The sequence below is a fragment of the Nicotiana tabacum genome, chromosome 19, assembly GCF_000715075.1.
Source record: "Nicotiana tabacum cultivar K326 chromosome 19, ASM71507v2, whole genome shotgun sequence".
Lineage (NCBI taxonomy): Eukaryota > Viridiplantae > Streptophyta > Magnoliopsida > Solanales > Solanaceae > Nicotiana > Nicotiana tabacum.
In genome coordinates, this window is record NC_134098.1 from 59,328,720 (window position 1) to 59,339,990 (window position 11,271).

At 34.0% G+C, this 11,271-nt stretch overlaps 1 protein-coding gene across 1 annotated transcript; it reads right to left on the reverse strand.

Annotated features, from left to right (window-relative positions):
• Positions 1-3,046: 3,046 nt before the first annotated feature.
• On the reverse strand, positions 3,047-10,591 carry LOC107819986 (mitochondrial Rho GTPase 1-like). The gene is made up of 14 exons (XM_075237789.1): positions 10,025-10,591; positions 9,793-9,925; positions 9,084-9,233; positions 8,826-9,002; positions 8,455-8,706; positions 7,973-8,041; positions 6,992-7,047; positions 6,244-6,325; positions 5,552-5,763; positions 5,278-5,347; positions 4,874-4,986; positions 3,956-4,106; positions 3,618-3,804; positions 3,047-3,457 (listed from the first exon to the last, which is right to left on the reverse strand). The coding sequence occupies exons 1-14, from the start codon at positions 10,228-10,230 to the stop codon at positions 3,384-3,386; spliced, it is 1,932 nt and encodes a 643-aa protein (XP_075093890.1). The 5' UTR covers positions 10,231-10,591; the 3' UTR covers positions 3,047-3,383.
• Positions 10,592-11,271: the final 680 nt, after the last annotated feature.

Genomic DNA, 11,271 nt, shown 5'->3' on the forward strand with positions numbered 1-11,271 from the left:
AAATAGAAAGGTAAAATGATCACTTATTGTGAACCGGAGGGAGTACATACAACTTTTGGCTCTTAATGAATTTATTTCTTTATATTTTATATTTTGACTCCTTTACTAAAAAAAAATAGTGACTCCACTTAGTCATGTCAGTCTTTACAAGCATTGATGGCAAGACCAGTATATACAAATTAAATACTGAAGTAACACTGAATTATTCTCCATGGTCAGATGGGGTAAATATTAGATTCTGAGGGAATTTATACCTAGGTTTAACTCGACTAGATCAGTCGACTAATGAACAAAATACTGGTAGCAACTACTACCCATACTTTCCATCAAGCCGTACATATACATTAGTCTCGCAGAGAGAACAAAGAGCTACTATTATATTACAACTGGGTAGAAAAACTTGCTCGCATGTAAATTTTACTATATAATATCATAATAATACTTTTAAGTGAGTGTTTATTGCACGTCAAAGAGTATAATTTGTCTAAGAACTTTTCGTATCTACTATACCCTATCTTAATAAATACATAACTTTAAAAATCATATTAATATTATATTAACGAATAGTGTTTGAACAATAAAATAGTTACAACAAAAAGAGTAAGTTCCTAAAAATGATTATTGTTGATTCTATTTAGCTAACTTAATAAAGAAAGAAACGCTCCTCAATCATCTTGATAAATATATTCAACTATAAACTTATTCCATCTTTATAAGTTATTATAATTTTACAAGTCTTCAAGTTTTTTTTTTGTTTTAATTTTAGTAATAACACATAAACTTTTAAGTTTATTCTATAAACACAATCATGCATGGGTAGATAACTAACAAAAATCTTTTTCTCGCCCGAGGAAAAAATATAAATTCTTCTATTTCTTTAATTGATTGAAATACTATAAGAATTGTAAAATAACTCAAAAATATAAATAGCTCACGACTTCATTAAGGCGCAGACATATTTTAGATTCGTATCAATTATTACTGAATTTATGTTCCACGACTGTAAATATTTTGTGGCATTCATATTCCTAGCATTCCAGTAATGAGGCTAATTATATCTCTTTCGTATTTTTCGGGCTTCAGCCATGCACACTATCAGATGTACTAAATTTAGTATATCTTTCTCTAAGAAGTTTAATTGTTCTATTTTTAAATATTTAAGACTCATTGTTTCTATTTCATGTAATTGCTTTCTATTTTTCATAAAATAGCAAATTACATGTCCACCGAAAACAAACATGCTAATGTGTTATATCTTTTTGTATGAAGTTTGATTGCTCTGTGCTTAAATATTTAAGGCTCACTGGTTTCTAATTTTATGTAGTTACTTTTTTTATATAATTTTCTCATAAAATAGCAAATTATATGTTCACGAAAAATAAACATTTTAACTTTTAAATTACATACTTGAATTGCTAGCTATGAAGAAAATTACAAGAATTTTTGTTACTACAAAACTGAAGAATGTCTATTATTAAACTTCAAGAATAATCTAAAAGTCAGAAAGTTAAACTCAAAATAAAAGCAAATTTACCTTCGAATACCCTGACTATCAAGAATTTTTGAAAAGGAATATGAAATATTGGCTTCTTTTATAGAAGTGTCCAACTCCTTTTTCTAAATGACTTTGGTTTCAAAATTCTAAACAATATAGGTTGATGAAAGCATTGTCCAACCAGAAAATTAAAAGAGAGTGTTTATGGAGAATAAAAATTGCGTATTAATCAACTTCTTTTTACACACTTTGAAAGGAGTATTAAAGAATGCGTTTCCTACTTACTATCTTTTTTTTTGTCCATTTTAACCTATGAAAATTTACCTCTTTAATATGTATATTAAATAATGAGTTTCTACTTAATGTCTAATTCTTTTTCCTTTTTAACATACGAAAATTTCGACCATATTAGTAGGAATATTAAATAATGAGTTTCTTCTTATTGTCTTATTCTTTTTAACTTTTTACCTTGATAAGTTTTACTTTTCCCGCAAGGTATGGGATGGAAGGACCGTTTTTTATGTTATTAATTAAGAAAGAGTTTCCTTTTTATTTTACCGGCAACCTTTTTTTTTTTTTTTAAAAAAAATACTTTATTTGTATTTACAATTTTATCCAATATAGAATACACTATAGAGGGTAAAAAAGGCTAACGACATTTCGCTAAGGGATTTCGTACTTTTAATATAATATAGATAATGTTACATATTACAGATGTAATATTCACGAATGATATCAAAACACATCGTCAGTAAGATAACATTAAACTCTAAGGGTCCATATTGATACATGTACTGATGTACCACCAACTGCTGCTAAAAAAAATGCTTAATTTGTTGAATACCACCTAACGATTAGATGAAACTTTCATTCAATAAATAGAAATTAAATTTAGGGTAATAAGTATATTTCAAATCATTATTCTAAATTTAGAATTTCCTTTTGTTCCTTTAGTAGACACACCCACACACATCTAAAAACCTTAATTGTAAAAATATAATTAACTTTTTTCACTTATTTATTGTGCATACTTATTTGGAAGGAAATGACCTATTGATTTGTATTTAAATATGTTTACATTCTTGCTCCTACTTTCATCTTCAACATATTTTGAAAACGAAGTAAGAGAATCACTTTATTATGAAAATTTATTTACCTTTTTGAAATGTAAATTTAGGATTTAATTATATATATATATAGAGAGAGACACACACACACATATATCATGTATCACACATACAAATATATATATATATATATATATATATATATATATATATATATATATATATATATATATATGAGAGAGAGAGAGAGAGAGAGAGAGAGAGAGAGAGAGAGAGAGAGAGAGGAGCACTATAAGATTTTAACTCAATGGAAAATTTAGTAAATATTTTAAAGTTTATTAAGTAAATTTGTTTTGCCTTTTTGACTTATTCATAATGAAAAAGTTGATTTCGAAAAAAGAAATGAAAAAATAAATTACCCAGATTCCCAGAAAAACTAACCAGATGTTTAACATTTCCTCCAAAACCAATCTGAATAGGCAACTTTTCCCAGAATTATTTTCCGAAAGCCTTTCTAATAATGATATCCAAAGTCCAAATGCCACCTAAATATTACATTACTAATAAACTGTAGCTCACAAAAGGTAGATCGTGCTTTCTAAAACAAAGTGTAAAGGAAAAATAGCACCTAGCTGATACTTTCAACAGGAAATGGATAAGACCAGATGGACAAAATTGAAATAACCTTTGGAAGAAGTCTGAGCATACTCTATGTACAAGGACATTAGCTAATTCTCTAGTAGAGATCAAAGGAATAGCGGGGAAACTTTCTTATTAGGTTGAAAATTGACTATTGGTTCTCCAGTAGAACAGGACATTACCTAGCTTGAGGTATTCTTCCGTGCAGCATAAGATCGATATGCTGCCAGTCCAACTACGGCAACAGCAGCCACAACTGCAATTTTTGAGTTAAGAATTAGATGGTATGCAAAAAATTGATTTAAAACTTTTCCCTCTAATATGCCATCCTATCTTCAGTGCCAATTTTCAATATTTCAGTTCCATTTTGTACTTCTCTTTGGAGATATCTTTAGGGGTATTAGAGTCAAAAGTACCTGAAGTAAACATGAGAGAGCGATTAACAAGGTGACGATATCGCTTCTGGCTACGTCCAACTTCAGTTTCAGGAACACTTATATGAGGGTGCTCTGCAGCAGTGACAATTCTATTGAACACACTATTCAGATCTCTCTCCTTTACACTTATGTGAATAGGTGCCTCTATACCAAAACTCTGACATATCTGAACATAAATTGAATTTTTTTTTTATCAAAAAGGCATATATGGAAAGCAAAATCAAGAAATCATAAAATCGTTTATGTAATTTTTTTTAAAACACAGGGTACATTCAATTTGAGCACAAAATAGAACACAATGAAACAACTATAAATACCTTTGCTGAATCCTTTATTGCCATTGGATATGAATCAAGATCATCCTTTGCAGCAACAAATAGACAAGGCATCATGAAACCACTAATTTCCCCTCGCCTTGCCACAGTCATTAGCAATTCCGATGCTCTTTTTAAAGAATATTCATCCGAGCTAAAGGGAAAAGAAAGTTTCCACACCAAAAAAAAAAAAATTATCATGACAAAGTTGAAGAAGAAAGAACCTCTCACACCCACAGTAAATGAAACCTAGCAGTAAGCATCAACAGCACTTGATTATTGGGAAACCCCCCCCCCCCCCCCCACAATAACATAGTAAGAGAGAAGATATGAGGTTAATATCAGATGGAACCATAACTAGTCTGTAAATGTCATACATATCATGGAGGGGGTTATTCTTTGACCGCAAGGGTGGGGAACAAAATTGTGATTAACCATTAAATAGACCCAACAACATGTAAAAACAAAAGAGCCACGATAATGTACCATCTAATGGCCTATATACCACTATGGATGGATTAATCTAGGATCCAGTATAATATCAATTTTTAACCAACAAATATACAGAGTGATATAACCAAGTTGCATCACAGCAACAGATGCTTCTGCTAGCTGATTTTGTACAACTTTAAAAAAGATGGAGCCTATGAGCAGTCCATACTCCTGATGGTTAAAGATGTGTTTGTGTGTACACGTCAATAGTTGTGATTTCCCAAAATAATGTTAGCATAAGAGAGAGGAGGGCCTGATCAAAAAGAAATGTTAGAATAAGAGAGTTGCCTTTGTAAGTGAAAGAAACACAGGGCTTTTCACCCCCATAAAATTTTAGAACAACCTCTCTATATCCAAGCGTTGGTGTATAACAATGAATTTTACTGTGCAGAAAAGCCTTTAGTCTAATTCAGATTTTGCATTATTCACCTGTCATATACAAACACTGCTACATCACAAGACGCCAAAGATTCCTTATTAGATAGAAGCATCTTAACTTCGTCTTCTGGAATCTCCCCAAGTACAAGAGTTCTCTTAGTTCCCTGCATAAAAATCATATTTAGTATTATGGGAATGTACTTACATTCAATCTCGAGAGCATTCAACAAGGGAATAAAGTTGTAAATGCAATGACTCTTTTAATTAACAGAGGATGTGTATCCATGCATCAAAGAAAAGCATAAGACTCTTCTAATTAACACTATGCATATTAATAGGGAATCATTTGCGCAGAAGCTAAGATACCATACTTGCAGCACACAGGCAGACAAGTGTTTGAAAGATCAAGTATAACATCCTATCAAGTCAAATGATAATCTTCTGAGAGCACTTACCCCAAGACGGTCAACAACATTAACAGCATAGTGCTCGTCAGTTGTCGCCGCATAATTTTCTGAGAAAGGCCTTTGGTGAACAAAAGTTATGTATCAGAAATTGTCAGACAAAGAATAGTAAAGAAAAATGACAAAGGGAGATATGTATTTGCCTGGCCAATCTTAGGAAAAATGGAGATCTGCTCATAATATTAAAAACTGGATATTTCTAAAAGCCATTAACAAGAACTGCTATCAACAAAAGCAATTCACTAGCTTAAGTTCAAATAGATACCTTCCCAATAATGACTTCAGCAAGGCCGATTTGCCAGATCCTTTAGGACCAAAAACAAAGCACTGGTAAACATTTCGATCTGTCTGTTGTTTCTTTCGATCGACTGATCTTCTCCTGGTAAGACGGAGTGCTGATGCAGCACCACAGTTATACCCGATGTATATCAAGTTGGCCAAACTTTGAGCTGGTTCCAGCAACGTCATAAGAGCCCACTGATATTGTTATCGGCAAGCATTAGCAGTTTGGATCTTTAAAGAAAATGCCTTAACAGAAATTATTTTTGCTCCTATAGAGTATGTCAACTAGAATATGCAACATTATAGGCATTAAATGTGAAATAAACCAGAAATAGCAGACTAGCACAATCCCTTTTATTAATGAAATCCTAGAGCGCAAAATCTATAAGCTAAATATCCTAATGATCCTTCTACTCAATAGAAAAGAATTTAAAAGGGAAGTGAAAACATGATCAGTCAAATTTTGAGTTGCGATCCACCTACTACATTCGAACAAGTTAACTGTGCCATGAATGTAGGGAATTAAAGCAAGGGAAGGCATATTTCCAAATTATCTGATTCTGAAAGAAAATAATATGGAATATGTTGGAAGAAATTTTCAAGAGTTAGGAAACCCTCTTGACAAATGCAACTACCAGGGAGAGGGGGATGAGAAAGAAAACTAGAGGTACGAACCTCAGACAGGAAAGCAGAAAGAGACAAGCCCCCTAATGGAGTTCTTTCCACAGCATCCTTGTAGGGACTTTCACCCCAGGGACTGCAATTTTTTCAACCATAAAAAAGCCAGGTTAGCAATCAGCTCAGAGGGAAGGGTTAGGGAAGGGTTTGGGGGGGGGGGGGGGAGAGAGAGAGAGAGAGAGAGAAGAGAAGTCGAGAACACTTCTCGTCATAAGATTCAAACAAAGAGCATCAACGATAATGACAAAAATTATTCTACAGAACCTATTAGAAAAGAAAAAAGATAACTGAAATGAGAAGTCGTCTAAACTAATCTGTAAGCATGATTCAACTTGTCCCTAGTAAAGTCAAAAGACTGAAAATTCACATCGTCACAATTAGCTGCACACAAATTACTCAGAGCTACCATATCAAAGGATAACATTAAGGAAAGACCCAACATCCTATATGAGATTCACGATAGATGTGTTACAAGTCTCCTGAAGTCTGTCTCATTCGATCAATCTTAATGTGTCAAGCAGGAGCATATAGGCATAATTGACAGATTCCTCGTGAAAGTCTGAAATAATATGTAAGCAACCCTTTGGCATTTAATGAATGTATAAGTGAAGCAGCTTCAATCAATGAATGGACAAAATTTGAAATAGTAGTATCCTAATAATTCACATTCACTAGCAGGAAGTGCACAACAAAGCCATCCAAATGTAGATACTTCACAATAAAGAGCTCACAGAAACCAATTTACCTTTCTGGTGCAGTTGAAAATAAATCATCAAGCTCAGAATTCCTAAGGACTCCATCCTGCATAAAACAAAAAATTTACAGATTTAGGAACAGCAGACAATAAGTTTAAGATGTCTGGTACTATCAAAAGACTTAAAAGGCTTAGCAAAAAGTATTTGCATTTGCCTCCATGTTGGTATATGATATGAGGATCTACAAAAATATCCAGCATCCTGCTTCATTGCTAGAACCGAAGACCTTTTGAGACAGTACGGGCTGGGAAATTAATTGGTTTTGCGTAGAAACTTCTTCAAACAAGGGCAAGAAGAGAGCTTGGATATACAAAATATATTAGCCTCAGAAAAAACTCAAATTGCTTCGCCATCCTAAAGAAAGAAATTAAGGAAGAGACAATACACTGCAAATTGACACAGCTTAAATATGGAATCAGTATTGCAGTCAAAAACGGATAGAGCTCCTCTTTCATCCAGAGATAAGGACTGTAATGAGAGATAAAGTTCTCAAACTTTTTCCAAATCATGAAGGCTATTTATGGATAAGTTCTTATTTCTGCCAATGAGCTGAGTGTTAATCTTTTAGAAGCTGTGCAATGTGTGTTGACCATCTTCCATTGACTCGTTATTATCTTCATGTTTGTTTTTGGAATCTTAAAAAAAAAGAGGATAATTGGAATTTGGCTCAACTAAATTCCTCAAAGTTCATTTTTCATTTCTAATTGGGTTAAATTTACATTGTGACTACATAATTGCTCCTTTGTCTTAAGAACATTCTTTTTGACTTACTGTATCAAAGATTGTCCTTTATCTTTACAACCATTAAGAGTTCTGGTGAGATCAATTCACTCATAGATTACTCAGAATAAGCCCACCTCTTACCAACAATGAACGCATAACATTATCCCCTTTATTATCAAGTCATATTAAATACATGGAAAAAAAACAGTCACATATACGACAAAATGCAAAACAGTGCCCGAGTATACTTTATCGGTGTCAAATGTGCTGAAGACCCCTTTCAAGAACTCCACTGCTTCGCTGGTCAACTCCAGACTCTGCAAGAAGACAAAACATTGTTGAGAAGGGAACTGACAGAAAGACAGTGAGGAGCTAAAAACAAATATGAATATACCGCCGGAGTTTTTCTTGTAACAAACAATATTGGTGTCAGACAACTTAAACCTTCGGAAAAACTGAAAAGAAGCAGCATTGGAACGGAGAAAGACAATTCCTATAATCTGATCCTTGATAAGTTTCCACTATCGGAACTGTGATTAAGGGTGCTGATTCACCATGAATCAGAAACTCTATGCAAACTAGGTCAACCTATTATTGATATTCCCCATGAATTTTCCTTCTAGCATCTATGCCAAAGTTCTTTCAAACACAGACAGTCAACTATAAGCCTAATAATATCTTGGACTTTCACGAGTGTCATAATAGTCATCTGCTTCATAAATAGAGTCACCTGATCAGGAGCTTTTTTGAAAGGTATTGAAAGGTAATCATCCTTCAGCTTAATTTCATCATTGTACCCAAATTTCCTTAACACGGTCCAAGTTGTCTCGAGTCGACCCTTCTCTATAAAAAGTGCATGAAGAAAAAGAAAGCCTGTCAATGTGAGCCCCATGTCATTTACACCTTGAGGTAGCTTCTCTTGTACTACTCTCTTGACACCCACTATTTCAGCAGGCTGCAGGGGAGCATTGAAGCACTTAATCTGCCAATTTTGATAGAAAAGAGAAAACACAAAATGCTTGAGAATAAGGTTTCTTGAAATAAAAAACCAAAGTAATCAAATGCTTTAACAAATTAGAGGACATCAACGTGAAGAATGACCTGAAATTCATTAAGCTCTTCATCATTGAGAGCATCATCCATGTCATGATCACAAAGGATAAATATCCGTTTCAATGCTCTAACACAACGGGGTTTAAGAGCCTGAGTTTCATGATCAAAAAGTGGAGCTGTTGGATGAAGTACAGCTTTCTGAGCATAATAGAACACTTCAGGTACCTGTAAAGGTTAAAAAGACATCACTCTACTGAAATATAAAACATCTGCAAGGAAAAGTTCCTAGTGACAAGTTGCACCCACCTGAACTAGGTTCGCCGCAGAACATTCTATGCAAGTCTCAATCTCGCGGAACTGTTGCATGATTGGAGCCATCACTTGCTCTAGATTCATATGATGCTCCTCATCTCGCTTATCTAGCTTACAGCCAACAACAATTACCGGCACCTTGATCTAACCATGGTAGAATGCACAGAAGTCACTTTCTCATTTCTCAATACATACAACAGAAGTACATTACCCATCCAAAAGAGTTACAGTGTTATACTTAATCGACTTGCCATAAAAATGATGTATGGAATGGAATAATAATGAAATTGCATTAACATAAAGGAACAAGACTTTCCAGAAAAATACGTTAAAAATACTAAAACTAGCTGGTGACCATAGACATAGGCCTCCATATTTTAAAAAAATAAAGCAATAATCAATCCATTAACAGCAAAAGGCACGTAAAAAGGAATATATGCTCCCTATCGAGATATTTGGCACTTTTCTGGAATTAGTGAATTTGACCAGTATTTTTAGAATGTATTCTTTCACCACTCGATACTCAATATTTTTCTGTAGCTTCTGACTATCTAAATTTTACTTTTGAAAATTGAACTAAAATATTTCGAGTTAACTTCAAGGTTTGACACACTAACCATCGGAAAAAAAGCCCAAACAAATTGGACACAGATGGAGTAAAATAGGTTGATTGGGAGAAAAAAAAATTAAAAACAAAAAGAACCTCTAAGCGACGAAACTCGTAAAGCCAGAAAGTAGTCAAGCGATTGAGAGTAGAAGGCTGATCGCAAGCATATGTGAGGACAACAGCATCAGCTCGCTTCAATTCTTCAGCAACCTTACCTCTGCTCTCCAAACTACATATCATACCCAAACAATTCATCATAATATGATAACCTTCATGACGTATAACCAACAAATCAAGTATTCAAACTCCAAAAAAGAGCAATAAGAACCTTGAGGAAGTGTCAATGATCGTGACAGGAACATTATCAGGATAGAGATCGGCGGGAAGTCGAGTCGGAGGAAGCACCGGTGGAACTTCCTCCGGAAAAGTTTCAGTGGCGGCAGCGGTAATGAGGCTTGATTTGCCGGTGGCGCGGTCGCCGACGACGACAACGCGGACGTTAGTACGGCCGCCGGAAATTGAACTGCCGAGCATTTGAATCGGAGATGATTGAAACAACGTCGTGCACAATGTGGAGATATATGGTGGAGTTTAACACTAGAAAATGGGAATCGAATCAAAATATATATTTAACTATTTAACTTTTTATTTTTTCTTTGTTTCTCTGGAATCCAAATATATATTTACCCAGTTTTTGAAAGAAATAAGTAAGTAATTTAATGGAGTATTGTATGATTGAGGTGTGCAACTACTATATGGAATAGTGAGAAGGTAACTGTCGACAGTCTAATCCATGGCGGATGGATTTCTTAGGATTTGGATTTGGAAATTACCAGGATTGGACTGCTAGCCCACTATGAAAAAATTGGATCATTCGTTCAGGGTAAGATTGGTTGGCCCAAATAGATAGAGTTTACTGTGTTCTATGTAGGCAGGGCAGGCAGCCCGGTGCACGAATCATTCCGTATTTATGTCCAGGGGAGGGTCACACCCTAAAGTGTGTGATATAGACAGCTTACTCTAATGCAAGAATCAATGGCTGATTTCATGACTAGAACCCACCTGTGACCTATAGGACACACATAGACAACTTTATTATTGCTTCAAGGCTCCCATTTCTGTGTTCTACGACAATATCTGTTGAAACTAAACAAATATATAATTAAAATTGAAGTTGAAAAGGAATATTTAAAAGTATTGCACGAAAAACTCTACAATGGTAAAAAGATAATGGGACGTCTCAAAAAGATAGTTCAATAGTTGCCTCCGACTACAGTGTCGGTTGAACCTTCTCTAACCTTAATTGAGAAACTTTCGGTGTTATTCAAGCAATAGTTATGATGTCAAATTTTGAACTTAGTAATACAAGTTTGAATCCCAATTACCATGTCATTTTTTTTTATTTTTTTACTTCTATGCTTGAATAAAATTAGAAAAGATGATAAGACATTAAAATTAAATTCAGGAACTAGAAGGAAATGTCTCCGTAAAAACAATGACCAACTTTGGAAATCATAAAAATGACTTGCTGAAATATTGTCTCCTTGAAACAATATCTAACCTTAGAAATCAAAA

Coding starts and splice junctions, on each gene's coding strand:
- LOC107819986 (XM_075237789.1), bottom strand. CDS start 10,230: ATGCTCGGCAGTTCAATTTCCGGCGGCCGTACTAACGTCCGCGTTGTC. Junction 9,234..9,792: donor ACGAGTTTCGTCGCTTAGAG/GTTCTTTTTGTT, acceptor TACCATGGTTAG/ATCAAGGTGCCGGTAATTGT. Junction 7,048..7,972: donor GCACATTTGACACCGATAAA/GTATACTCGGGC, acceptor TGTTTTATGCAG/GATGGAGTCCTTAGGAATTC.